This window comes from Salmo salar, chromosome ssa01 (genome assembly GCF_905237065.1).
Source record: "Salmo salar chromosome ssa01, Ssal_v3.1, whole genome shotgun sequence".
Classification (NCBI taxonomy): domain Eukaryota; kingdom Metazoa; phylum Chordata; class Actinopteri; order Salmoniformes; family Salmonidae; genus Salmo; species Salmo salar.
The window spans coordinates 138,621,313-138,646,630 of NC_059442.1; the positions used below are offsets into that span (position 1 = coordinate 138,621,313).

A 25,318-nucleotide genomic window follows, 5' to 3' on the forward strand; every position below is an offset into this window, starting at 1 on the left:
ATTCGTTGGGGCATGGACTCTACAAGGTGTCAAAAGTGTTCCACAGGGAAGCTGGCCCATGTTGACTCCAATGCTTCCCACAGTTATGTCAAGTTGATTGGATGTCCTTTGGGTGGTGGACCATTATTGATACACATGGGAAACTGTTGTGTGGAAAACCCAGCATCATTGCAGTTCTTGACACACTCAAACCTGGCACCTACTATCATACCCCGTTCAAAGGCACTACAATATTTTGTCTTGCCCATTCACCCTTTGAATGGCACACATACATAATCCATGTCTCAAATGTCATAAAGGCTTAAAAATCCTTTAACCTGTCTCCTCCCCTTCATCTACACTGATTGAAGTGGATTTAACAAGTGACATCAGTAGGGGATAATAGCTTTCACCTGGATTCACCTTGTCAGTCTATGTTATGGAAAGAGCATGTTTTATACAGTGTACAAGCGGAACTTGAGTAGAAAAGTTTGTGTATCCCTCCCCGACATTGTAGCGTAAGTTCTAACTCCCTAAAAGCCTCTCTCAGGTTTACTAAAGTGTGCTGTGCTTCAAGCCTAACAGCCTATTTCATTCATTTTCAGAAAATGATCAAGCCGCACCCTCACTATTAGAAAGGATGGCTCAGAACCGGCCCAGTCCATCATGACTTTCAACCTTTCCCACAATTCCAAGCACGTGGTGCGCAGCTTGCTGCAGAGGTTCCCCATCACCAACAAGGAGTGCACAGACCTACTGCCTCACACTGAGAGAGGCCTGTCTGTGGCCATGGAGGCTGGTGAGTGGTAGTTACATCTCAGGGTTAATAATGCATTGATATCAATGGGAGACCTTGCCAAACTTTAGGTTTTTAATGTCAATGTACTAATGAATGAATAAACTATCAAGGTGTGAACAATATGTATTGACAATACAAATTATGAACATTCCTCTGCCCCTCTTTTTTTTCTCCACCAGAGAGCAGCCGTGACAAGAACAGGACCAGCGGGCGGCTCAACAATGGCATCCCCCAGGTGCCCAAGAGGAGGGGCCCGTCTGAGCTAGACTTCTTCCGCCGCTCGCTGCCTGTGTACGAGCACCAGGAGGAGATCGTCCAGGTCATCAAAGACAACCGTGTGGTCCTAGTGGTGGGGGAGACCGGCTCGGGGAAAACTACACAGGTGAGGAGGAGAAACGTTTTACGTCACTGTCCAAATATGGGATCTGGCTGTTCTTATGCTCTACAAAGGTTTTGCATTGGTATGATAAAGGTATTACATTTGTAAGTTACTGATCAGCTAGAAAGTAATTGGTAAATGTTTTGCCATTCCAGATCCCACAGTTCCTCCTGGACGACTGCAGCCAAAATGGGATCCCCTGTCGTATCTTCTGCACGCAGCCCCGGCGTCTGGCTGCCATCGCTGTGGCGGAGCGGGTTGCAGCAGAGAGAGGGGAGAGCATCGGTCAGACCATCGGCTACCAGATCCGCCTGGAGAGCAGGTAGGAGGAGAGCGAGGGAGGAAGGGAGGCATTAACTCTGTCTACATTCACTGGGCCACTGTGCGGAAATGAATTACTCATTGACTACAGCTCAGCATTCAACACCATAGTGCCCACAAATCTCATCACTAAGCTAAGGACCCTGGGACTAAACACCTCCCTCTGCAACTGGATCCTGGACTTCCTGATAGGCCGCCCCCAGGTGGTAAGGTTAGGCAACAACACATCTGCCACACTGATCCTCAACACTGGGGCCCCTCAGGGGTGCGTGCTTAGTCCCCTCCTGTACTCCCTGTTCACCCATGACTGCGTGGCCAAGCACGACTCCAACACCATCATTAAGTTTGCTGACGACACAACAGTGATAGGCCTGATCACCGACAACAATGAGACAGCCAATAGGGAGGAGGTCAGAGACCTGGCAGTGTGATGCCAGGACAACAACCTCTCCCTCAATGTGAGCAAGACCAAGGAGATGATTGTGGACTACAGGAAAAGGAGGGCCGGACAGGCCCCTATTAACATCAACGGGGCTGTAGTGGAACGGGTCGAGAGTTTCAAAACAGTCATGAAGAGGGCACGACAACACCTTTTCCCCCTCAGGAGACTGAAAAATTTGGTACGGCCCAATACATCACTGGGGCCAAGCTTCCTGCCATCCGTGACCTATATACTAGGCGGTGTCAGAGGAAGGCCCAAAAAATGGTCAAAGACTCCAGTCACCCATGACATAGACTATTCTCTCTGCTATCGCACGGCAGGTGGTACCCCCCCCCCTTTGTTTTTACACTGCTGTTACTCGCTGTTTATTATCTATGCATAGTCACTTTACCCCTATGCACAAATTACCTCGACTAACCTGTACCCCCGCACATTGACTCGGTACCGGTACCCCCTCTATATAGCCTCGTTATTGTTATGTAATCTTATTGTGTTCATTTTTGTTCGATTTTTTACTTTTGTTTATTTAGCAAATATTTTCTTAACTCCATTTCTTGAGCTGCATTGTTGGTTGAGGGCTTGTTAGTAAGCATTTCATGGTAAGGTTTACACCTGTTGTATTTGGCGCATGTTACAAATACAATTTGATTTGATTTGTTTGCCCCCTTAGAGTTTCTCCTAAGACGCTGCTGACCTTCTGCACCAGCGGAGTCCTGCTGAGAAAACTGATGGCTGGAGACGCCACAATGTCCACTGTTACTCATGTCATTGTGGTGAGTAAAAGTTACTGTGACCCTTTTGTTATAGTTCACAGCTTTTACTGTATGAATGCACATCAATATGAGTTAATCCTGTACTTCATGCCTCTTGTCCAATCAGGACGAGGTTCACAAGCGGGACGGCCTCAGTGACTTCCTGCTGATCAAGATCAGGGACATGCTCCAGACGATGCCCAATCTGAAGCTCATCCTGTCCAGCGCTGCCCTGGACGTGGAGCTGTTCCTCCGCTACTTTAGCTCCTGTCCCGTCATCCACAGTAAGTCAACCCCGTCTGTTTGGATAGGCCACATACAGAGAGGAGAGTACAGAAATCACTACAGAATCACCTAATATATTCATCTGAAATTGGGACCGGGATTCATCAGTGAAACTGTTACCTGCAAAAGCCAGGTAATTGCAGGGAAAGACCTCTGTATGGAAGGGGCTAGTGCTTGTCTTGACTGGTCCTGCAAGCACTGATTTGTTAAATGAAATTAATAAATGGGAAAGTAAGAATACATTTTTGATCTAGTTAAAGGAAGACCATTTGAAGTGAAGCAACTCTTCCTTGAAGACATCTTGAGGACAACGGGTTATGCAAACAAAGACATGATGAAATACAAAAAAGGAGATTCAGAGGGGTAACTACCAACCTTCTCTCAATCCTGGTTTGCTTGATTTCCATTTTGATTTCTGAACACTGTTTTGGACTCATGTCCAATGTCTCCCAGACTGAACAAGTGGATGTGTGTGTCGTCCCTGGCAGAGGAGAAGCAGCAGACGTCCCTGACAGAGTGGAGTAAGTTCCAGGAGGGCGGCTCCCGCCAGGAACCCCGCCAGGAGAAGACCTCAGCCTCCTGTGTCCTCCAGGAGAACGACCTGCTGGATGATGGAGGGGACAGTGTCTTCAACCAGCTGGTGAGAACAACAGTTAGTTTGGGTTGGATATGGGGGCCATGATCATTTCTCAATATCCTAGTTTTCTATGTTATTTTCTCCCAGTTGCTTCAGTTATTTTCAGTATGTACTCTGAATGCGCTGAAGAGATGCCACTAATTATTTTCTGATTATTCACTGATTGCTCCTCATGATTGTGTTCACCAACGTCACAGGGGATATTATTTCCTGGTTCTTACTAAGTGGCACTGGGTTTGCTATCAGTTTGATACAGGATGTCTTGTTTCAGAATGAGAAAGATGTGGCGTCATTGGATCCGTGGCTGCTGAGGGCGATGGATGCCTGCATCTCAGACATCTTCCTCAAACAGGACGCTGACGCCTTCATCCACCTTCAACGTCAGCGGTAAGATAGGTTTTGTATGTGTCCTTAACTACGTGCCCCAGTTTACTCTTGTATCTCTATTTTATTTGTGTATGAAATGATGACACCAATATAATCAAAAATGTAATAAATAAAAAAAAATCATCCCAAGAGTTGAGAGTAATATTCCCAGTAGTTCCAAGCCTGATATGTCTTCCTCCTTCTGCTTCTCAGTGGACTACATGCACAGTGAGACCAGCGCCACTCCCCTCATGGTGGCAGCAGGTCGAGGCTTCCTCAGTCAGATTGAGTAGCTGCTTAGTATGGGAGCCAGTGTCAGAATCAAGGCCTCCAATGGCTGGTAAGGGTTCTTTAAATAACTGTATAAATGCATCCTCTTTTTATTTACTCTATACACCATGAATGAGTCTGAAATATTGATCAGTATTTGGTTTGTTTCAGGACAGCTCTGGACTGGGCCAAGCCCTTCCAGCAGGCAGAGGAGGTGGACCTACTAGAATCCTACCTGTATGAGCACCATTTATCACTGTATCATTGTTATGAATGGCTATATGAAAACCCTGGATTTGTTTGAGGATGATACCAGAAATACTCCCTTCCTTGGTAGCTCATCCCTGGAGGCGGGGAAGCTGGACGAGTGGTCCCTGGTGCAGGCTGCCACCACAGAGATGAGCCCGGGGACCAGGAGCTGCTCTAGGAATACCAGCACAGCTTTGATGACGAGAGGGTGGACCTGGACCTCATCATGCACCTGCTGCAAAACATCTGCACCAGCTCCGAGGAAGGTGAGAGATTGTCTTGTCTAGTGACTACTTGATAGTCTTCTGTAGGTGACTACAGATAGTCTTGTGTGGTGACTTCTTGTGTGGTGACTACTTGACGAGTGTTATCTAACGACTACTTGATAGTCTTATCTAGTGACTACTGAATGGTCTTGTATTTTTAAAACTTTAATTGTTTGACGCAAAGTCGAGAGCTTGGTGTTCTAAGGTTCTATCTGCAAAAAGAGCATTCTGATTTAATTGGCTTTAAAGTTCCAAACCCTCATTGTTTTGAATGGTGTCAGCAATTGTTATCTTCTATTCTATTGAACTTAACATGAATTTGGGTATTTAGAGTACTATATAGTTAGAGAACATTGAACAGAACAAGGCAATGACAGAAATGCAGATAGATCCTTTTTTAAATGTTTTGCTCTTTATTTAACCAGGCAAGTCCTTATATCCCAAGCTCTCGAGATGGCAGTGTATATTTTTCCCTTGATTGTATTGAACATGTAGTTTGATTTGATTTAAAATCTTTTCATGTCAGGTGCGGTCTTGATCTTCCTCCCCGGATACGATGAGATAGTGGGTCTGAGGGACCGTATCCTGTACGACGATAAGATTTGCAGACCACTCCCAAAGGTACCATCAGCATAATGAGTGGCGAGAGCACCGTGTCCCTCTCAACATAGTTTAATTGGGCCATCAGTATTTCAACATAGCTCTTGTCTATTTGTGTCTGATTTTGATCAGTCTATACACAATTATTGTTCTAATTTGATGCTCACTTCCATGATGTTACTTCATGTTCCTGCTTATGCAACCCAGATGTAAATTTACACATTTGCAAGTCAGATTAGGAAGCATCATTATATTGACAAAAATGGCCAAAAATACCTTTTATAGAAGAAATATACATTATTTGGAAGAGACAATGAAGAGATTTTCTATTTTTGTCCTGTTTGAACCATATCTAGAACCTCAGATCTGTGTGTTTCAATATAGATACCAGGTCTTCACACACACCGGAAAATAGTGAGTATATTTTTACATCGGCTGTGCTGACTATCACACAAAGACCAGTTTCACAAAAGGTGCCGTGTTGAATTGATCAAACTGCAGCGGGTATGTGGATACTCATTCTTTTAATGGTAAAAACAAAAGGCATCCACAGGAAAAACAAAACAATACTCACGACTAGACAGTGTAGCAGGCTCAATAAACACAGTGCTCACAAACAATTACCCACAAACACACCCTACTAATATAGGACTCCCAATCAAAGGCAACTCAACACACCTGCCTTCAATTGGGAGTCCAATCCCAATTAACTCTACATAGAAAACAAACCTAGAACCTATACCCACAACTAACTAACTAAACCTAGAAATACATCAACACAGAGCAGTGCCCAAAACCCCCGGAATACATAAATAAAACAACCTACTACCTACACCACCACCCCAAACCATATAAAACAAATACCCTCTGCCACATCCTGACCAAACTCCAACAACAAATAACCCTTAACTGGTCAGGACGTGACACCAAGCCTACTTCTGGGGCCCAAAGTGTTCCTTGAAGCAAAATACCATCTTCTTGTTCAGACGTCAAGTATTTTCCTCTCTTCCTCAGATTCTCTCCACCAACATCTCAGAGACAAGTATCACCGTCAACGATGTGGTGTTTGTTTGTCATCGACGCAGGAAAAGTCAAAGCGGTTAGGATTACTTTGAAAACAAGAGTCTACTGCACCCCTCCCCCGACGGAATAGCAAATCTTGATATGTGATTGTTTCCCCATCACAGAAGTCTTTTGATGCCCTGAACCACGTGACCATGCTGAAGATGGTGTGGATCTCCAAGGCAGTTCTCTGCAGAGGAAGGGCAGGTAAAGCACAGACTCAGATATTCCCCAGAGAAATCAATCATGTACAATTTACATCAGAGCCCTACTACAGAGGCACTCCATGCACTATAGACATATCGTGATGGTAAGGGTGTATCATCTCTTATGAAGCCTCATAGCGTCTTAAGTCCTCTTATGAATGTGTCCTATGTTGTGTTGCATGACAGAGCTGGGCGTTGCCGACCAGGGATCTGCTTCCACCTCTTCAGTCGCCTCCGCTTCAATAACATGCTGGAGTACCAGGTCCCCCAGCTACTGAGGATGCCCCTGCAGGTACACACACACGCTTCAAGCTGAACGTATGACACATAAACATACTTATACAGACAAAGTTAGCATTATAAACACTTGCATGCACGCATTTCTCTCCCAGGCTGTGTTGATTGTATAGTTAACTCCCTCCTCCCCCTCTCTCTCTTTCAGGAACTGTGTCTCCACACCAAGCTGCTGGACCCCATCACTTGTCCCATCGCTGAATTCCTATCTAAAGCCCCCGAACCACCTTCCATCCTCATCGTCAGAAATGCAGTGCAGATGCTCAAGGTAAGAGCTAGTATTTTTAGTTTTGAACCGATCACTGGTGTTTTGCGGGTACTATTTAATGAAGCTGCCAGTTGAGGACTTGTGAGGCGTCTGCTTCTCTAACTAGACACTCTTGTACTTGTCCTCTTGCTCAATTTTGCACCGGGGCCTCCCACTCCTCTTTCTATTCTGGTTAAAGCCAGTTTGCGCTGTTCTGTGAAGGGAGTAGTACACAGCATTGTACGAGATCTTCAGTTTCTTGGCAATTTCTCACATGGAATAGCCTTCATTTCTCAGAACAAAAATAGACTGACGAGTTTCAGAAGGTCTTTGTTTCTGGCCATTTTGAGCCTGTAATCGAACCTACAAATGCTGATGCTCCAGATACTCAACTAGTCTTAAGGCCAGTTTTATTGCATCTTTAATCAGCAAAACAGTTTTCAGCTGTGCTAACATAATTGCAAAAAGGTTTTCTAATGATCAATTCGCCTTTTAAAATGATAAACTTGGATTAGCTAACACAACGTGCCATTGGAACACAGGAGTGATGGTTGCTGATAATGGGCCTCTGTACGCCTATGTAGATATTCCATAAAAAATGAGCCGTTTCCAGCTACAATAGTCATTTACAACATTAATAATGTCTACACTGTATTTCTGATCAATTTTATTTTATTTTAATGGACAAAAAATGTGCTTTTCTTTCAAAAACAAGGACATTTCTAAGTGACCCCAAACTTTTGAACGGTAGTATATATACACATGGCACTGTCACACTACCTAATGAACATAGGTAGAAAACAACACTGACCATAAAATGTATCCATAGACCATAGATGCCATGGACCCGTGGGAGGACCTGACGGAGCTGGGCTACCACCTCGCTAACCTGCCTGTGGAACCCCACAGGGGTTGGTGTGGTGCTCAAGTGCCTGGACCCCATCCTGACTATCGCCTGCACGCTGGCCCACCGCGGCCCCTTCGTGCTGCCCTCCCAGGCCTCCCAGAGGAGGGCATACATGCTGTGCCGGAAGCGCTTTACTGCAGGAACCTTCAGCGATCACATGGCCCTGCTCCAAGCCTTCCAGGTAAGGTGTGAATTTGAGGTTTAAAGTGACTCATTTAATTGCCGTTGAGCTGTTTAGAGCCAGATGTATTTAATCCAAAGCATTATTAGCTTGTTTTGATTGCACAAGTCACATTGAAAAATCTCTGTCCAGACGACATGTTGCTAAAAATCCATCTCTCTTGTTGTGTTGTTGGCGTGGCAGAAGGCCCGCAGCGACGGCTGGGAGAGGTCCTTCTGTGAGAAAAATGTCCTGTCCCAAGCCACCGTGGAGATCATCATAGGGATGAGGACCCAGCTGCTAGGACAGCTCCGAGCCATAGGTCAGACTTACCTATCTTGTTTTATACTCTTCCTCTGGGTAATACAGTGGTACTGAGGGCTCAGGTGGAGCATGGTGGACCAAGGTTGTGGGTTTCTATACTGGATATATTTATTTGACCGGAAGTGGTGTTGGATAAAGACTTATGCTCTACTGAAGCCCACACAGCCTCCACCTGACCCTGTGTCAAATCAATAATCTTGTGAGCCATCCACCTATTTTTGTGCTCACCATATCCTGTGGCCTTTCTCGTTGTCTTCACCCCCTCCCCCCACGTCGATACATTGATTCCTTTTCCATTGTGTGTGTTCCACCACCAGGCTTTGTGCGGGCGCAGGGCGGCGGAGACATCCGCGACGTGAACCTGAACCCTGAGAACTGGTCAGTGGTGAAGGCAGCCCTGGTGGCCGAGATGTACCCCAACCTGATCTATGTGGACTGTGAGAGCTGCTCCCTCTCCGGGGCAAAGGAGAAGAGGGTCCGCTTCCACCCCACCTCCATCCTCAGCCAGACACAGCCCAACAAGAAGGTAACTAGCTCACATCCTCTGTTCACCTTCAGTGAATCCTGTTTGGGGCAGTTTTCTCAAAATCAGGTGCTCCTGTCTAGTCCATCCATCTTTACTGCATGCTTACATTCAGTCCCAAACCATTATATACTCAAACCCTTTTAACCCAATGCTGACTCAAAACAACAAGCTAAAAACATATTTCTACCTTTTCATTTTTTTGTAGTATTATTTTGAAAGAAATAGGGATTAGATCAGCTTTAATATTTCAGATAGATTGTAGCTTCCATCAATGTAATTGTCTGCATCATTTCCAATCCCCCATATATTTTTTTGTATACAGTTGAAGTCGGAAGTTTACATATGCCTTAGCCAAATACATTTAAACTCAGTTTTTCACAATCCCTGACATTTATTCCTAGTAAAATTCCCTGTCTTCAGTCAGTTAGGATTTTAAGAATGTGAAATGTCAGAATAATAGTAGAGAGAACGTTTTTATTTCAGCTTTTATTTCTTTCATCACATTCTCAGTGGGTCAGAAGTTTACAAATCAAAGTTTATTTGTCACGTGCACCGAATACAACAGGTGTAGACCTTACAGTGAAATGCTTACTTACAGGCTCTAACCAATAGTGCAAAAAAGGTATTAGGTGAACAATATGTAAGTAAAGAAATAAAACAGCAGTAAAAAGACAATTGAAAAATACACTCAATTAGTATTTGGTAGCATTGCCTTTAAATTGTGTAAGTTGGGTCTAACATTTCGGATAGCCTTCCACAAGCTTCCCAAAATAAGTTGGGTGAATTTTGGCCCATTCCTCCTGACAGAGCTGGTGTAACTGAGTCAGGTTTGTAGGCCTCCTTGCTCACACACGCTTTTTCAATTCTGCCCACAAAATGTCTATGGGATTGAGGTCAGGGCGTTGTGATGGCCACTCCAATACCTTGACTTTAGTAGCCTTAAGCCATTTTGCAACAACTTTGGAAGTATGCTTGGGGGTCATTGTCCATTTGGAAGACCCATTTGCGACTAAGCTTTAACTTCCTGACTGATGTCTTGAGATGTTGCTTCAATATATCCTCATAATGCCATCTATTTTGTGAAGTGCACCAGTCCCTCCTGCAGCAAAGCACCCCCACAACATGATGCTGCCACCCCCGTGCTTCACGGTTGGGATGGTGTTCTTCGGCTTGCGAGCGTCCCCCTTTTTCCTGCAAACATAACGATGGTCATTATGGCCAAACAGTTCTATTTTTGTTTCATCAGACCAGAGGACATTTCTCCAAAAAGTACGATCTTTGTCCCCATGTGCAGTTGCAAACCGTAGTCTGGCTTTTTTATGGTAGTTTTGGAGCAGTGGCTTCTTCCTTGCTGAGTGGCCTTTCAGGTTATGTCGATATAGGACTCATTTTACTGTGGATATAGATACTTTTGTACCGGTTTCCTCCAGCATCTTCACAAGGTCCTTTGCTGTTGTTCTGGGATTGATCTGCACTTTTCGCACCAAAGTACGTTCATCTCTAGGAGACAGAAAAACGAGTTTTAATGACTCCAACCTAAGTGTACGTAAACTTCCGATTTCAACTGTATATATACAGTACCAGTCAAAAGTTTTCACACACCTACTCATTCAAGGGTTCTTCTTTATTTGTACTATTTTCTACAACTATGAAATAACACATATGGAATCATTTTGTAAATATATTTTATATTCTTCAAAATAGCCACAATGACAGCTTTGCACACTCTTGGCATTCTCTCAACCAGCTTCACCTGGAATGCTTTTCCAAATGTCTTGAAGGCGTTTCCACATATGGCAAGCACTTGTTGGCTGCTTTTCCTTCACTCTGCTGTCCAACTCATACCAAACCATCTCAATTGGGTTGAGGTCGGGTGATTGTGGAGGCCAGGTCATCTGATGCAGCACTCCATCACTCTCTTTCTTGGTCAAATAGCCCTTATACAGCCTGGAGGTGTGTTGGGTCATTGTCTGGTTGAAAAACAAATGATAGTCCCACTAAGCGCAAACGAGATGGGATGGTGTTTCGCTGCAGAATGTTGTGGTAGCCATGTGCCTTGAATTCTAAATAAATCACAGATAGTGTCACCAGCAAAGCACCCCCACACGATCACACCTCTTCCATGCTTCACGGTGGGAACCACACATGCAGAGATCATCCGTTCACCTTCTCTGCATCTTACAAAGACATGGCGGTTGGAACAAAAAGTCTCATATTTCCACCTGTCTAATGTCCATTGTTCGTGTTTCTTGGCCCAAGCAAGTCTCTTCTTCTTATTGGTGTCCTTTAGTAGTGGTTTCTTTGAAGCAATTCGACCATGAAGGCCTGATTCACGCAGTCTCCACTGAACAGTTGATGATTTATTTGGGCTGCAATTTCTGAGGCTGGTAACTAATGAACTCCCGTCCGTGACAATTGGCCCAGCGTCGTCTGGGTTAGGGGAGGGTCCCATTGCGCACTAGCGACTCCCGTGGCACGCTGGGCGCAGTGCACACTGACATGGTCGCCAGGTGTACAGTGTTTCCTCTGACATATTGGTGCAGCTGGCTTCCGGGTTAAGCGGGCATTGTGTCAAGAAGCAGTGCGGCTTGGCTGGGTTGTGTTTCAGAGGACGCACGGCTCTCGACCTCCGGAGTTGCAGCGATGGGACAAGACTGTAACAATCAATTGGATACCACGAAATTGGGGAGAAAAAGGGGTAAAAAAATAAAGGTATCCAAATGAAAGAGGAATGAGAAAAGTGTGAGTTAATTGGGTAGAAAAATGGCTAAAAAAATTATAAATAAAATAAAAACAACTCTAATGAACTTATCCTCTGCAGCAGAGGTAACTCTTGGTCTTACTTTCTTGTGGCGGTCTTCATGAGAGCCAGTTTCATCATAGCGCTTGATGGTTTTTGCGTCTGCACTTGAAGAAACGTTCAAAGTTTTTTACCTTCATGTCTTAAAGTAATGATGGACTGTTGTTTCTCTTTGCTCATTTGAGCTGTTTTTGCCATAATATGGACTTGGTCTTTTACCAAATAGCCATATCTTTTGTATATCACCTCTACCTTGTCACAACACAACTGATTGGCTCAAACGCATTAAGGAAAGAAATTCCACAAATTAACTTTTAACAAGGCACACCTGTTAATTGAAATGCATTCCAGGTGACTACCTCATGAAGCTGGTTGAGAGAATGCCAAGAGTGTGCAAAGCTGTCATCAAGGCAAAGGGTGGCTACTTTGAAGAATCTCATGTAAAATATATTTTGATTTGTTTAACACTTTTTTGGTTAGGCTGGACAAAGTTGAATTACTGTTTAACGGATGCCCTGCCTCACTTTTCTCCACACACCAAAAAAACAAATCAAAATCTGATGTGTTATTGTTTGCCCAATATATGCGTCTCTTTGTTTATAATGCACTGTCCCTCTCCCTCGAGGCTTTCCCAAGTTGATGCCCAAGAGACCAAACAGCCGCTGATCACGCGCTCAGATCATGTTCCAGCCTCCGATTGGACAGTGACACGCACGCTCGCACCTGCAGGCGACGTGCAGATGTTTTATTTTTCTCTCATGCGGTCAAGGCTGAAGCCAGCACAAATTCATACTATTTGTGTCCTGGTTAAATGTGGGACGTCCCTCATTATAAACAAACAGTCGGTTAAATTCATGGTTAATGCATCATTTTCAGATCTATTAGAAGCGATAAATAGACGAAACAACAATGTCATTTAACCAAATGACTGGCCAGAGATCAGGGCATTCATCAGCAAAGACAGTGCAAGCTGATAGTATTTTGGACAACCAAATTGAAGTCAAAGTGTTTGATGAAATCGAAGTGTCAGCTGTATGGTGATTTGCGATTCATAACTTACATTTTACCGGTACTATACCAACCGATACCCCCTCGACGGAATGCGTCTGAAGCGATGGTGCGCCGCCGACAACAGCTAGCATGTCAAGCAAAGTACATCACCAGTGGTTCGCACACACTTCGTGCAGATCAGCAGGTGGGGGCTTTTCGTGGCAGCCAGACGAGACAATCGAAGGAGGATGCGGTGAGCAAAGTTACTGGGCTCGAATTAAGTCACGCTTGCTCTATATAGATTGATGCTTCTAATTGTGCATGTTATAAACAACATATTTTTTTGATGATTAAAGGTTGTACTCTATGGCTGGATTGATGTATTGTTTCCAGTGCTACATTAACTTGGCAGACCTAACTTGATTGACCCCTTTTCTACAAGGCCTAGTCTATGAGAGGCCTAATCATATTTGTATGAATATTTTGTTAACGCCTAGGCTATAGAGATGCATTCAGGTAATGAACTTATTATGCGTCAACATTTTTAAATTTGATTACAATTATTTGTCAATCATTCTTGAATTTGTTAGGCTATACAATTAAGTAGATTAATGAACTGATAATACATGAATACATTACTTTTTTCCCCCAATACATTTTGAATATGATAGGATGTATAATAGAATGCAATATCCTATGTGAATAATGTTCATTAATGTATTAATAATAATAATTTTAAAAATCTGTCAGAAATTGAATATTTCGCCTTTTGTTCATGTCCAAATGGCCTAGGACAGTGTGGTAAAGTACTGTTATTCCTTATCCACCTAAGGATTTTTTTTAAATTTTTTGCTTGTTCGCCTCACTTTTCTGGGGGGAAAATCCGTTAAACAGTGAATCCATTTTGTCTGGCCTTACTACATGATTCCATATGTGTTATTTCATAGTTTTGATGTCTTCACTATTATTCTGCAATGTAGAAAATAGTAAAAATATAGAGAAACCCTGGAATGAGTAGGTGTGTCCAAACTTTTGACTGGTACTCTATGTTATGTCGGAAAAAGTAATTTATAAATTCTTCTGTCCTAGTTAAAAACAAGTTATCATCCAATAGGCTTTGATAAAATGTCCAATATCCTCGCCACGTGGAAATTCTGTAAGAGTAATATATATGCCAATTATTTGATGGTTCGACCGCATTCTGTTCCCTATCAACACTTTTAAAAACGTTTTGTGCCAGAGAGAATGATATAAGAAAGTAGTCAAGACGACTAGCTTGATTGAGCCTCCGCCATGTATATTTCACTAGGTCAGGATATTAAACCTCCTCCATGTATATCTCACTAGGTCAGGATATTAAAGCTCCTCCATGTATATCTCACTAGGTCAGGATATTAAACCTCCATGTATATCTCACTAGGTCAGGATATTAAAGCTCCTCCATGTATATCTCACTAGGTCAGGATATTAAACCTCCATGTATATCTCACTAGGTCAGGATATTAAAGCTCCTCCATGTATATCTCACTAGGTCAGGATATTAAACCTCCATGTATATCTCACTAGGTCAGGATATTAAAGCTCCTCCATGTATATCTCACTAGGTCAGGATATTAAACCTCCTCCATGTATATCTCACTAGGTCAGGATATTAAAGCTCCTCCATGTATATCTCACTAGGTCAGGATATTAAACCTCCTCCATGTATATCTCACTAGGTCAGGATATTAAACCTCCATGTAGATCTCACTAGGTCAGGATATTTAAGCCTCCATATATCCACTAGTTCCTTTATATCCATGATATTTGTGATTTCTTTAAGTACATGAGGGTGATAGTTTGTAGTGTGATTTCCTTTACGGTCCATAGAGGTATTTAAAACCGTTTGTACCTTTTCTCCATCTCTTAGATCCCCCCCCCACCCAATGGCCAGGTGGCGGCCGTCCAGTCCCTGCCCACTGATTGGCTGATCTATGATGCGATGACGCGAGCTCATAGGATAGCTAGCATCCGCTGCTGCTCTGTAGTCTCCCCACTCACTGTAGCCATCTTCGGGGGCTGTGCCAAACTGCCCAGCACGGCCCTACAGGAACCTGCCATTCAGAAAGGAAACATCCTTCAGTTAGATAAGTCTTGCCTGTATTTGCACTTAATATGTTGGAATATGACGGTTCCAAAGAGACTCTTGAAAAATCACTCTCTGCCTGTATGGTCCCTAGTTGATGTGTATTCTGTAAACGATTAAACCTAACATCCTATGTGTCTGCTGTAGATGACGTGGTGAATGAGAGCAGTGACAGTGAGATGAAGGATCGCTCCACGGCTCAGATGAAGATTGACGAGTGGCTCAACTTCAAACTGGACAGAGAGGTGAGGACATAGCTTGGTTATTCTGCAGTGCTGATATGTTCTGTGTGTACTCAAAGAGCCCTTCAAACAATATAACTGAGCATTTCATTTTTACAGCAGTTTTGCATCTAGTGCTCATCACCTTCCAGTGTTTCCCCTATATTTATTTATATAGCAGCGGCGGACCTAGTGTTTCAAAAAAAAGATTTTCCTGTGTTTTATAAATTTTGCCACACTATGAGGTTGGAAAAGTACTATGAAATTGTGAAAATGCCCTTTTAGTGTATTGTCACAGCTGTCTTCAAGAATGGACCAAGGCGCAGCGGGAATGTGGATACTCATATTTTTAATGAATCAGAGTAAAGCATCCACAGGAAAACCAATAATAACCACGACAGCAACAGTTTTGCAGGCACACAAAACGCAGTGCAAAAACAACTACCCACAACCCCAAAGAAAAACACACACTACTATATAGGACTCCCAATCAAAGGCAACTCAACACACCTGCCTTCAATTGGGAGTCCAATCACCCACACAACATTTAACACACACAAACCCCCTGCCACATCCTGACCAAAACTAACACAATTACGCCCTCTGCTGGTCAGGACGTGACATGTATGAGCTGTTTGAAAATACATATTTGCGTTACTCAGATGGCTTATGCCATGATCTTATGATATGGCAAAATGTGTAGAATTGCAGGGAATTAGCTTTAAAACTACTATTTTTTCACTCAGCTCTAAAAGGGCCACTAAAAACGTTGGCCTGAGATGGCGCCGTTGGCCATGCCCACTACCACACCCCGTGCTAACTTTGCCACAGCTGCTGAATAAAATCCAAGGGGAAACACTGCCTTCTTACTTGTGTAACCCACTCTTCTACTCCATCACCTCCTCCATCCACCTGTCTGTCAGATGGTGGGTCTGGCGTTCCAGCTGAGGCAGAAGTGGCACGGTCTGTTCCTGAGGAGGATCCACTCCCCCTCCAAGCCCTGGTCCCAGCTGGATGAGAACACCATACGGGCCCTGGTGTCTGTCAGTACAACACTCTGGCTTAAATTATGAAAGGAATACTGGAAATACCACCGTAAATGGGCCTGTAAACCTGGTAGCTGTACCACCGGGTACAGTACCTGTATCTGTCACTGACCCATACATCCCCAGCCTGTCTCCAGGTGCTGGGGGCTGAGGATCAGACTGCAGGGCTGCAGCAGCCCACAGGGATTGGCTAGAGGCCCCGACCCATGTCCTCTGAGGAGCCCCCCCAGACCTCCTCCTGGAGAAACGCAAACAGCAGGAGGACCCCCACCGACGACAAACTCTTCATCCCCACCCCCTCCCAAACAGCCACAGACAGGTGAAGAGAGAAGGTTGGATGTGTCAGTATGGGAAATGGACCAACTATGATCAAATGTTTTATCTCAGTATTCACAATGCCTTATAGGTTAACGTAGTCTATGTCAACCTGTTAGATCAAATTTACAAAAATGTAATTATGTCCAGTTCCTGCCCAGTCCAGTAATCCACCCAGACCTCCCTCCCCTCCTCCAGGTCTTCCAGACTGTCCCCTGCCTCCAGACTGTCCCCTGCCTGGGCCCTCCTGCAGCCTAAAGTCTCCCATGGCAGCAGGGACAAGTGCTCCAAGCTCCCCACAGATGACCACTCCTCCACCACCAATTCTCCTGAATCTGCTTCACTCTGCCTCCACAGCCACTGTGCCAGCCCCTCCCCAACCTCATCGGGGAAAGGTACTCTAATGACCTATATCTTTATTTAGGGATGCAAACTAGTCCCCTTTCAGCGAAATTCGACGTTTTGAACCTGCAGTGTAGCCCAAAGATATTGCTTTTGTGTTGAACTTGACAGTACCACTTGTGTGTGAGTGAAGGGGGATCATTTTTATTTTTTTTACTCTTTACACATTGAACGTTATTTTTGCACACATGTAGCCTTGCGCACTTGATTGACGTCTATAGTGGCCACTATAATAGAGCAAAAATAGAATGTCTGTTTGTTTCATTTTATTTCTACTTTCAGATGTTTTTTTCCCAAGTGCAATATTTATGTGTCTGGTCACAAGCGCTCTATTATAAAGGCTATCATTGCTAACTGCAATATTTGTGTATTGTTTTTTCTCAAGACTTGAGTGTGATTTGCAGTAAAGTCTAGGCAACAAATAACATTGGATTGCTTTCTTTAGGTTCACATTAACCACTTTTTTTATTTTACACACAGAGACTGATCATGTAGATCATGTTGTTTAATTAGTTAAAACCTGCATTTCCCCCTAGCAGGGATTTGTTTTCATGTTTCGGTGCAAATAAAAAAAGTGTCACCTTTTTGGGCCCTCAGCAGTTTGCGTCCCTGTTTATTAGTACAGCTTGGCCATGTGTAAATCTATCATAGCTTAACTCAATCTCTCCCTCAGTGCTCCAAGTCTCCATCCCCGCGGCCAGGAGGTGTGATGGTGCGTTACTTCATCATGAAGAGTAGCAACCTGAGGAACATTGACATCTCCCAGCAGAGAGGAATCTGGTATATCACGCCCAGCAACGAGCTCAAACTCAACAGAGCCTTCCTGGAGAGCAGCCTGGTTTTCCTGGTCTTCTCTGTCCAGGGCTCTGGACATTTCCAGGTGTGTGTGTGTGTGGTGTGGAATGGAGAATAGCAGACTGTAACATGTCATTTTGGTGCCTCTCAGGGCTATGCGCGGATTATGTCGGTCATCGGACAGGAGCGCTGTCAGGACTGGGGCTCCACAGGGCTGGGGGGGTCTTCAGTGTGGAGTGGACCCGGAAGGAGAGCCTGCCCTTCCAGTAGGCCCAGCAGCTGCTCAACCCCTGGAACGACAACAAGAAAGTGCAGATCAGCAGAGACGGACAGGTGGGTTACCTAACATCAATAGTCAGAACATCTCCACAGACTACGACCAATATAGCCAACCGAACAAGGAGAGATGTTATGCTGCTAATATGGTGAAAATGTCTTCACAGACTACAGCTATTATGGTCAAAACTCCCCCACAGTCTACTGTTAAGATGATCCCACTATCTGAGGACAATAGAGCTTGCCAGCTTGTAGTCCTAAAAAAAATGAAATGATTTAGCATTTTCTTCCTCTGGTTCATTGGCCATTCCTATGAAGTCCTGTGTGGCTCAGTTGTTAGAGCATGGCGCTTGCAAAGCCAGAGTCGTGGGTTCGATTCCCAGTATGAAAAAGTGAAAATGTGTGCACTCACTATTGTAAGTCGCTCAGGATAAGAGCGTCTGCTAAATTACGTCAAATGTTTATGGGATGCGTGCTGAAAATAAGGTCTGAATTTAACAAAGGCTTAGGGGATCTTACACATTTTGTTCTATGAGATAATATTAGTCCGTTAACATGAACTTTATGAATTATTAAGCCTTTATGTGACACATGCGTCGAAAGGATTGGACCAAGGCGCAGTGTGTTGAGTGCTCACCTTCTTTTATTATGAGAGAACACTTAAAAATAAACAAACGACAAACAACAGTTCCGTAAGGACAACGACTATACGAAAAACAACCACCCACAAAACCCAAAGGAAAACAGGCTGCCTAAGTCCAATCAGAGACAACGAAAGACACCTGCCTCTGATTGGAAACCATACTCGGCCAAACCTGGAAAACGAAACATAGCAAATAAAAACTAGAACACATTCCCCTGGAAACGAACAAACCCCAAAACACACAAAACAACCCCCCTGCCACGCCCTGACCATTCTACTATGGCAAATGACCCTTTTCACTGGTCAGGACGTGACAGTGCCCCCCCCCCGAAGGTGCAGACCCCGACTGCGCCTCAAACAAAACAAAAAAACACAAAAACAACCCCAAACCTAAAGGGAGGGAAGGGAGGGTGGCCACCGTCTACGACGGTTCCTGTGCTACACCCACCCTTCGCCAATCCTCCAGCTACGGAGGTGGCTCCGGCTACGGGCGTAGCCCCCATTCTGCGCTGCCGACCCCCGCTGGAGGCTCTGGACTGCAGACCGTCGCTGGAGGCCCCGGGCTGAGGTGCGTCGCTGGAGGCCCCGGGCTGAGGTGCGTCGCTGGAGGCCCCGGGCTGAGGTGCGTCGCTGGAGGCCCCGGGCTGAGGTGCGTCGCTGGAGGCCCCGGGCTGAGGTGCGTCGCTGGAGGCCCCGGGCTGAGGTGCGTCGCTGGAGGCCCCGGGCTGAGGGGCGTCGCTGGCGGCTCCGGGCTGAGGAGCGTCAATGGAGGCCTCCTGTGTGGAGCTGGGACCGGTCTCCCCGGACTGGGGAGACTTACAGGAGACTGGGTGCGCAGAGCAGGCACGGGGCACACTGGGCCGTGGAGGCGCACCGGAGGTCTGGAGCTCAGGGCTGGCACACCCCGTTCTGGCTGAATGGTCACTGTAGCCCGGCATGGGCGGAGCGCTGGCACATGGCGAACTGGGCTGTGCTGGAGAGTGAGGGCGGCCGTGCGTAGAGCAGGCGCAGGGTAAGCTGGGCCGAGGAGACGCACTGGAGACCAGATACATTGTGCCGGTGCACTTCTCCCTGGCTGCCGGCCAACTCTCGCACGGCAACGCTGAGGAGCCCGTACTGACCGCACCTGACTGTGCATGCGTATGGGCGATACAGTGCGCATTTCCGCATAGCTTGGTGCTTTCCTCGTCACCCGCTCCCCACGGTAAGCACGGGGAGTTGGCTCAGGACTCCACCCTGACTCTGCCCAACTCCCCGTGTGCCCGCTGACTCTTGCTTCTTGGCTTATACAGCGCCTCATAGTAACGCCGCTCTGCCTTCGCTGCGTCAATTTCCTCCTACGGTCGGCGATACTCCCCAGCCTGCCTCCAGGGTCCTTCCCCGTCTAATATCTCCTCCCACGTCCACGACTCCAAGTACTTCTCCTGTTGCTCCCTTCCACGCTGCTTGGTCCTTCGGCGGTGGGTGGTTCTGTCACAAGCGTCGAAAGGATAAGACCAAGGCGCAGCGTGTTGAGTGCTCATTCTTTACTTTTAATGAGTAACACTATCACAAGAAAAAAAAAACGACAGCCAACAATGCAAATGACCCTTTTCACTGGTCAGGACGTGACATTATGTTATTGTTTTGATTACTCAAATGCTTCAAAATTCACAGATAGTGATGTTAGCTGATGGAGATTATCTCATAGAACAAAACGTATAGGATCTCCTACGCCTGTGTTTACCACAGACCTTATTTTCAGCGTTTATCCAAAAACCCTACAAAAAACCCATTAATTTCCCCATAGGCTTTGGCCAATGAGCCATGGCTGAGTTCTCCCCCGTTAGTGCCTACAAAAATGCGTCATTATTATTTTACTCTATATTGTCAAGATGACCCCACCGACAAACAGCATTCAATATACAAGGCTAATTAAACAAACATACCAAATTGGCTTACATTTAAGATTTCAAGTGAGATGACTTGTTTATTTCTTGGGGACTATGCAGAACACATACTGTATATTGCTAGTTTGCTACATACACTATATGACCAAAAATATGTGGACACCCATTTCATGAAACTAGTGCCGAATAGTTATTGTGCTGACGTTACCTCCAGAGGCAGTTTGGAACTCGGTAGAAAATGTCGCAACCGAGGACAGACGATTTTTACGTGCTGTGTGCTTCAACACTTGGTGGTCCAATTCTGTGAGCTTGTGTGACCTACCACTTCACGGCTGAGCCAAAATAACAGCACTTACAGTTGACCGGGGCAGCTCTAGCAGGGCAGAAATGTTACGAACTGACATGTTGGAAAGGTGCTACATTGAAAGTCACTGAGCTCTTCAGTAAGGCCATTCTACTGACAATGTTTGTCTATGGAGATTGCATGGCTGTGTGCTCGATTTTATACACCTGTCAACTATTGGTTTGGCTGTAGTAGCCGAATCCACTAATTTGAAGGGGTGTCCACATACTTTTGTGTATATATATAGTGTAGCTCATTTCCATCTTTGGTCTGTATATTTCTATGACTGGAATGGGACCATTTTTTTCCCATCTCACTGCCCCTCCTCACTTTATCTCTCGCTGGTTCATGTAGGAGTTGGCGCCTCAGGCTGGGGGCCAGCTGCTGCTGCTGTGGGAGAGACTCTCAGGGAAACCACAGCAGCTACCACAGCAACACGAGGTACAACAGGCCCCATCTTTATCATCAGATAACCACAGGTTACACACAACGTGACTCCAGAAATATAATTTGCAGTGTTTAAGGGAATCAGACAAAATAACTCCTCACTCTTGGACAGACCATTTCTTAATTTAAAATGCACCAAACTATTGTTTAATTTTACGCAGTCTTGACCTGTTCTTTTGCTGCCCATTTGATCATTTTTTTAATTAAATACCATTACCAGTTGGCAATGTGGTCATTAAATGTATTTTCTCCCTCTTTAAAGAAACCATTGAATGAGTAGGTGTTCTAAAACTTTTGACCGGTAGTGTATATAAATTTGCTACAATTTCTAAAAACATGATTTCACTTTCTCATTATGGTGTATTATGTGTAGATTTGATGGGGAAATGTGTTCATTTAATCCATTTTAGAATAAGGTTGTAACGTAACAAAATGTGGAAAAGGGGAAGGGGTCTGAATACTTTCTGAATGTACTGTATGAGTTTCATGTACCATAGCAGCCCGTGGCACACAATGTGTTGAATGTTGTGTTAACGTTTGAAATGTGTCACTGCACAATGTTGCCCAGACTGGAGTGGATCTGCAACCGAAACCTTAACAACCATAATACACAGTGTACAAAACATTAAGAACACTTTCCTAATATTGAGTTGGACCCCATTTTTCCCTCAGAACAGCCTTAATTCGTCGGGGCATGGACTCTACAAGGTGTCGAAAGCCTTCCACAGGGATGCTGGTCCATGTTGACTCCAATGCTTCCCACAGTTGTCAAGTTGGCTGGGTGTCCTTTGGGTGGTGGACCATTCTTGATATAGATCAGAAACTGTTGAGCGTGACAAACCCACCAGCATTGCGGTTCTTGACACACTTAAACCGGTGTGCCTGGCACCTACTACCATACCCCGTTCAAAGGCATCTTTTGTCTTGCCCATTCACCCTCTGAATGTCACAAATACACAATGTCTCAATTGTCTCAAGGCTTAAAAATCATTTTTTTAACATGTCTTGCCCTTCATCTACACTGATTTGAAGTGGATTTAACAAGTGACATAAAGGGATCATAGCTTTCCCCAGGATTCATCTGGTCAGTCTGTCATGGTATCATGGAAAGATCAGATGTTCCTAATGTTTTTTATACTCTCTGTATAACCTTGAACTGCTGTAGCTAAGTTGTGCCTGGTGAGACCTTACTAGAGTTCATGTCTTTCTCTTTCAGTCTGTCAACGACCCAAATGTTTCTGTCTTCATTTCAACTGATCTGTGATCGTTTGTAATTTATTTAGTATAATTATTTTAATAAACGAAATACTTTTATCCAGATTTTGGATATGAAATGTTCAACTGGGTATTGTTTTTGGTGTGTCTGTTCATGTTATCCCTGGTAATGCAGGGGGTTAAATATTACACAATTGACTGACAAGTCTGTGTTTATCTGACACATTTTTATGGTTGTATTATCAAAGTAAGGTATAGATCTAAAGACTTTATCAATAACCTGTCAGCTTTTTCATACATCCCCATTACAGTATTACCTGAAAAGGATAGTTCACCCTAAAATCAGATTATATGGTGCCAAATCTTTCCTACCTAATGTTGTATTCCAGACTGTTGAAATTAAAAAGTTGTCCATAGGAGTGCCAATCTATTCATGAATTCACTGGAATTTAGACTGAATTATAGGCACCAACCCTGACGAGAACCCTTTTGATTTTGTGATGAACAATCCCTATAAAGGTGCTGTTTGTTTATTACTGTACCTCTCAGTCATAGGAAAAACACATTTCAATAGTGCAAGAAAATATTTATTTGCTACATATTTACATTCCTTCCACCCCTAGTGGATTGTACAATGCATATTTGAGTTGAAGCCTTAGAAATGAAAACTTACTGAAGGCTACTGTACGCACAGTAAATATGAATGTACTAGAGCTGATTGTTTTTCTTATGTAGCAAGCCCAAACTTCCTCTCCTGTGTCCTGTTGTATGTGTATGATGTGTAAGGTTTTTTGCGGTAGTAGTGCATGTGAAACTGATCTAGGCTCTATTCTGGGTGTGTGTTCAGGTGAGGGATGGCCAGGTGAGGGATGGTCAGTGGTTTGTTACTGAGGTCTCTCCCTTCTGGTGGCATGCAGCATCCACTGCAGCAGATCTCCTGCCAAACCTTCCATCAAGGAACTGTTCTGCTCGCTGGGTGGCTGACGTTTACTGTCCTCTAGGCAGTCTGAGTCCAGTAGACAACTCTCTGTAGAAATAAGATGGAACAATCATATAGTAGACCAAACATCAATATGGATTTTTTTGCATTACTATGAACTGAAATGTCACCTCAGTGGATGATGCAAAAGTTAAATATAGGCAAAAATATATATTTTGGGTTCAAGTATTTACACAATAAGTCACCTCTTACTAGTAAAATCATTAATATAACATCGGTTTCAAGCTCACCTCTCCATGTATTGTCTTAATCAAGTCCAGCAGACAGACAGGCTAGGGCTAACAAAGAAAGAGGACTGTCTTACCAGCATCACAGCACACACCAGGTGCAGCACAGTGTCCCTCCTCAGACCCACACACTCTTCCTCTTGCCTGGCAGGGGGACTGCAGGTAGTTCTCCTCCGCACAACTAGCTGTCTCTGGGGAGCCCACGTAGCAGCCCATCCCCTCCCCACAGCAGATACTGGGGCCAAAGCAGAGGCCACGGTTTCCGGGGCCACATGACATGCACTGAAAATGAAAGGATCCTTTGTAAATAGCCGTGTGTAGAAGCGTTATTACACACGACTAAAGCGCAGGTAAGTTACAACACCGCTGATTGGCCTACTGTGTTTCAGTGGCTTAAATGAATAGTTACTTTTATTTACGATTCATGACTGCATGCATTATCAATGAGTCACATAAAGGACGATGTCGCTAAAAAAAATATCCGTAGGCTACATTTTGTCTCTGGCAGAGCTCATTTGTAGGCTATTCACATTAAGCTGATATGATGCTTATCTGTATGAACTGTTTAATTTTCATTAACCACGGAACAGAATGAATAGGCTACTTAATTTCAAACCAATGGATTATTTGCACCAATAGGACTAAAGTTTATTAAAACACCAAAGCACTCACTTCCGTCCCGTACAACCTAATTAAAACCAATCAATCGTTAAAATTATTGCGAACAAAACTGAGTAACTTTCCTTAGAAAACAATATTTTCCATCGAAAAATAACTTACCGGTCTTTGCAGATCAGGAAAAGAGCGCTTCCCGCCTCGCGGACAGTTCTGGATGTAGCACGCAGAGGAGAGAGCGAGGAGCCCCAGGACGCACAGAAGTGGACTCGTACAATCTGGCATCTTGTTCAGTCTAAAGTGCTTCGTCCAATTTGTACTGTAGGCTACAACTGAACTCCTTCAAACGGCTCGTTTTTTTTTGAACCACTAAGAACTTTCCGTTATTTATTGGGATCGTCCAAGTTGGTACAACGCTGATAATGCTTAAGCTTTGCGCCTACGTCATCACATCATTTGCCTCTCCCCACAGTGACCATCGCCAATGTCCGATCTGATCGCCGATGATTCAACTGTCAAAATTAGACTAACCCCTCTTCCATTTGATTAAAGAAAGACTAATTAGAATGGACCAATAACACTGGTAATTTAGATGAACGAGACTGATACTGTCTGTTTATATACAGTGAAAAAGTATGTGAACCCTTTGGAAATACCTGGATTTCTGCATAAATTGATCAAAAAAATTGGATCTGATCAAATCAAATCACATTTATTTATATAGCCCTTCGTACATCAGCTGATATCTCAAAGTGCTGTACAGAAACCCAGCCTAAAACCCCAAACAGCAAGCAATGCATGTGAAAGAAGCACGGTGGCTAGGACTCCCTAGGAAAAACTCCCTAGAAAGGCCAAAAACCTAGGAAGAAACCTAGAGAGGAACCAGGCTATGAGGGGT

General features: G+C 44.4%; 1 protein-coding gene and 1 pseudogene across 1 annotated transcript; one reads left to right on the forward strand and one right to left on the reverse strand.

The window, feature by feature from the left end:
* Positions 1–630: 630 nt before the first annotated feature.
* On the forward strand, positions 631–22,588 carry LOC106563384 (3'-5' RNA helicase YTHDC2-like; annotated as a pseudogene).
* Positions 22,589–23,157: 569 nt separating this feature from the next.
* LOC106565641 (vasotocin-neurophysin VT 1) lies at positions 23,158–24,958 on the reverse strand. The gene is made up of 3 exons (XM_014132971.2): positions 24,586–24,958; positions 23,883–24,087; positions 23,158–23,605 (listed from the first exon to the last, which is right to left on the reverse strand). The coding sequence occupies exons 1-3, from the start codon at positions 24,703–24,705 to the stop codon at positions 23,463–23,465; spliced, it is 468 nt and encodes a 155-aa protein (XP_013988446.1). The 5' UTR covers positions 24,706–24,958; the 3' UTR covers positions 23,158–23,462.
* Between the last annotated feature and the right edge of the window lie 360 nt (positions 24,959–25,318).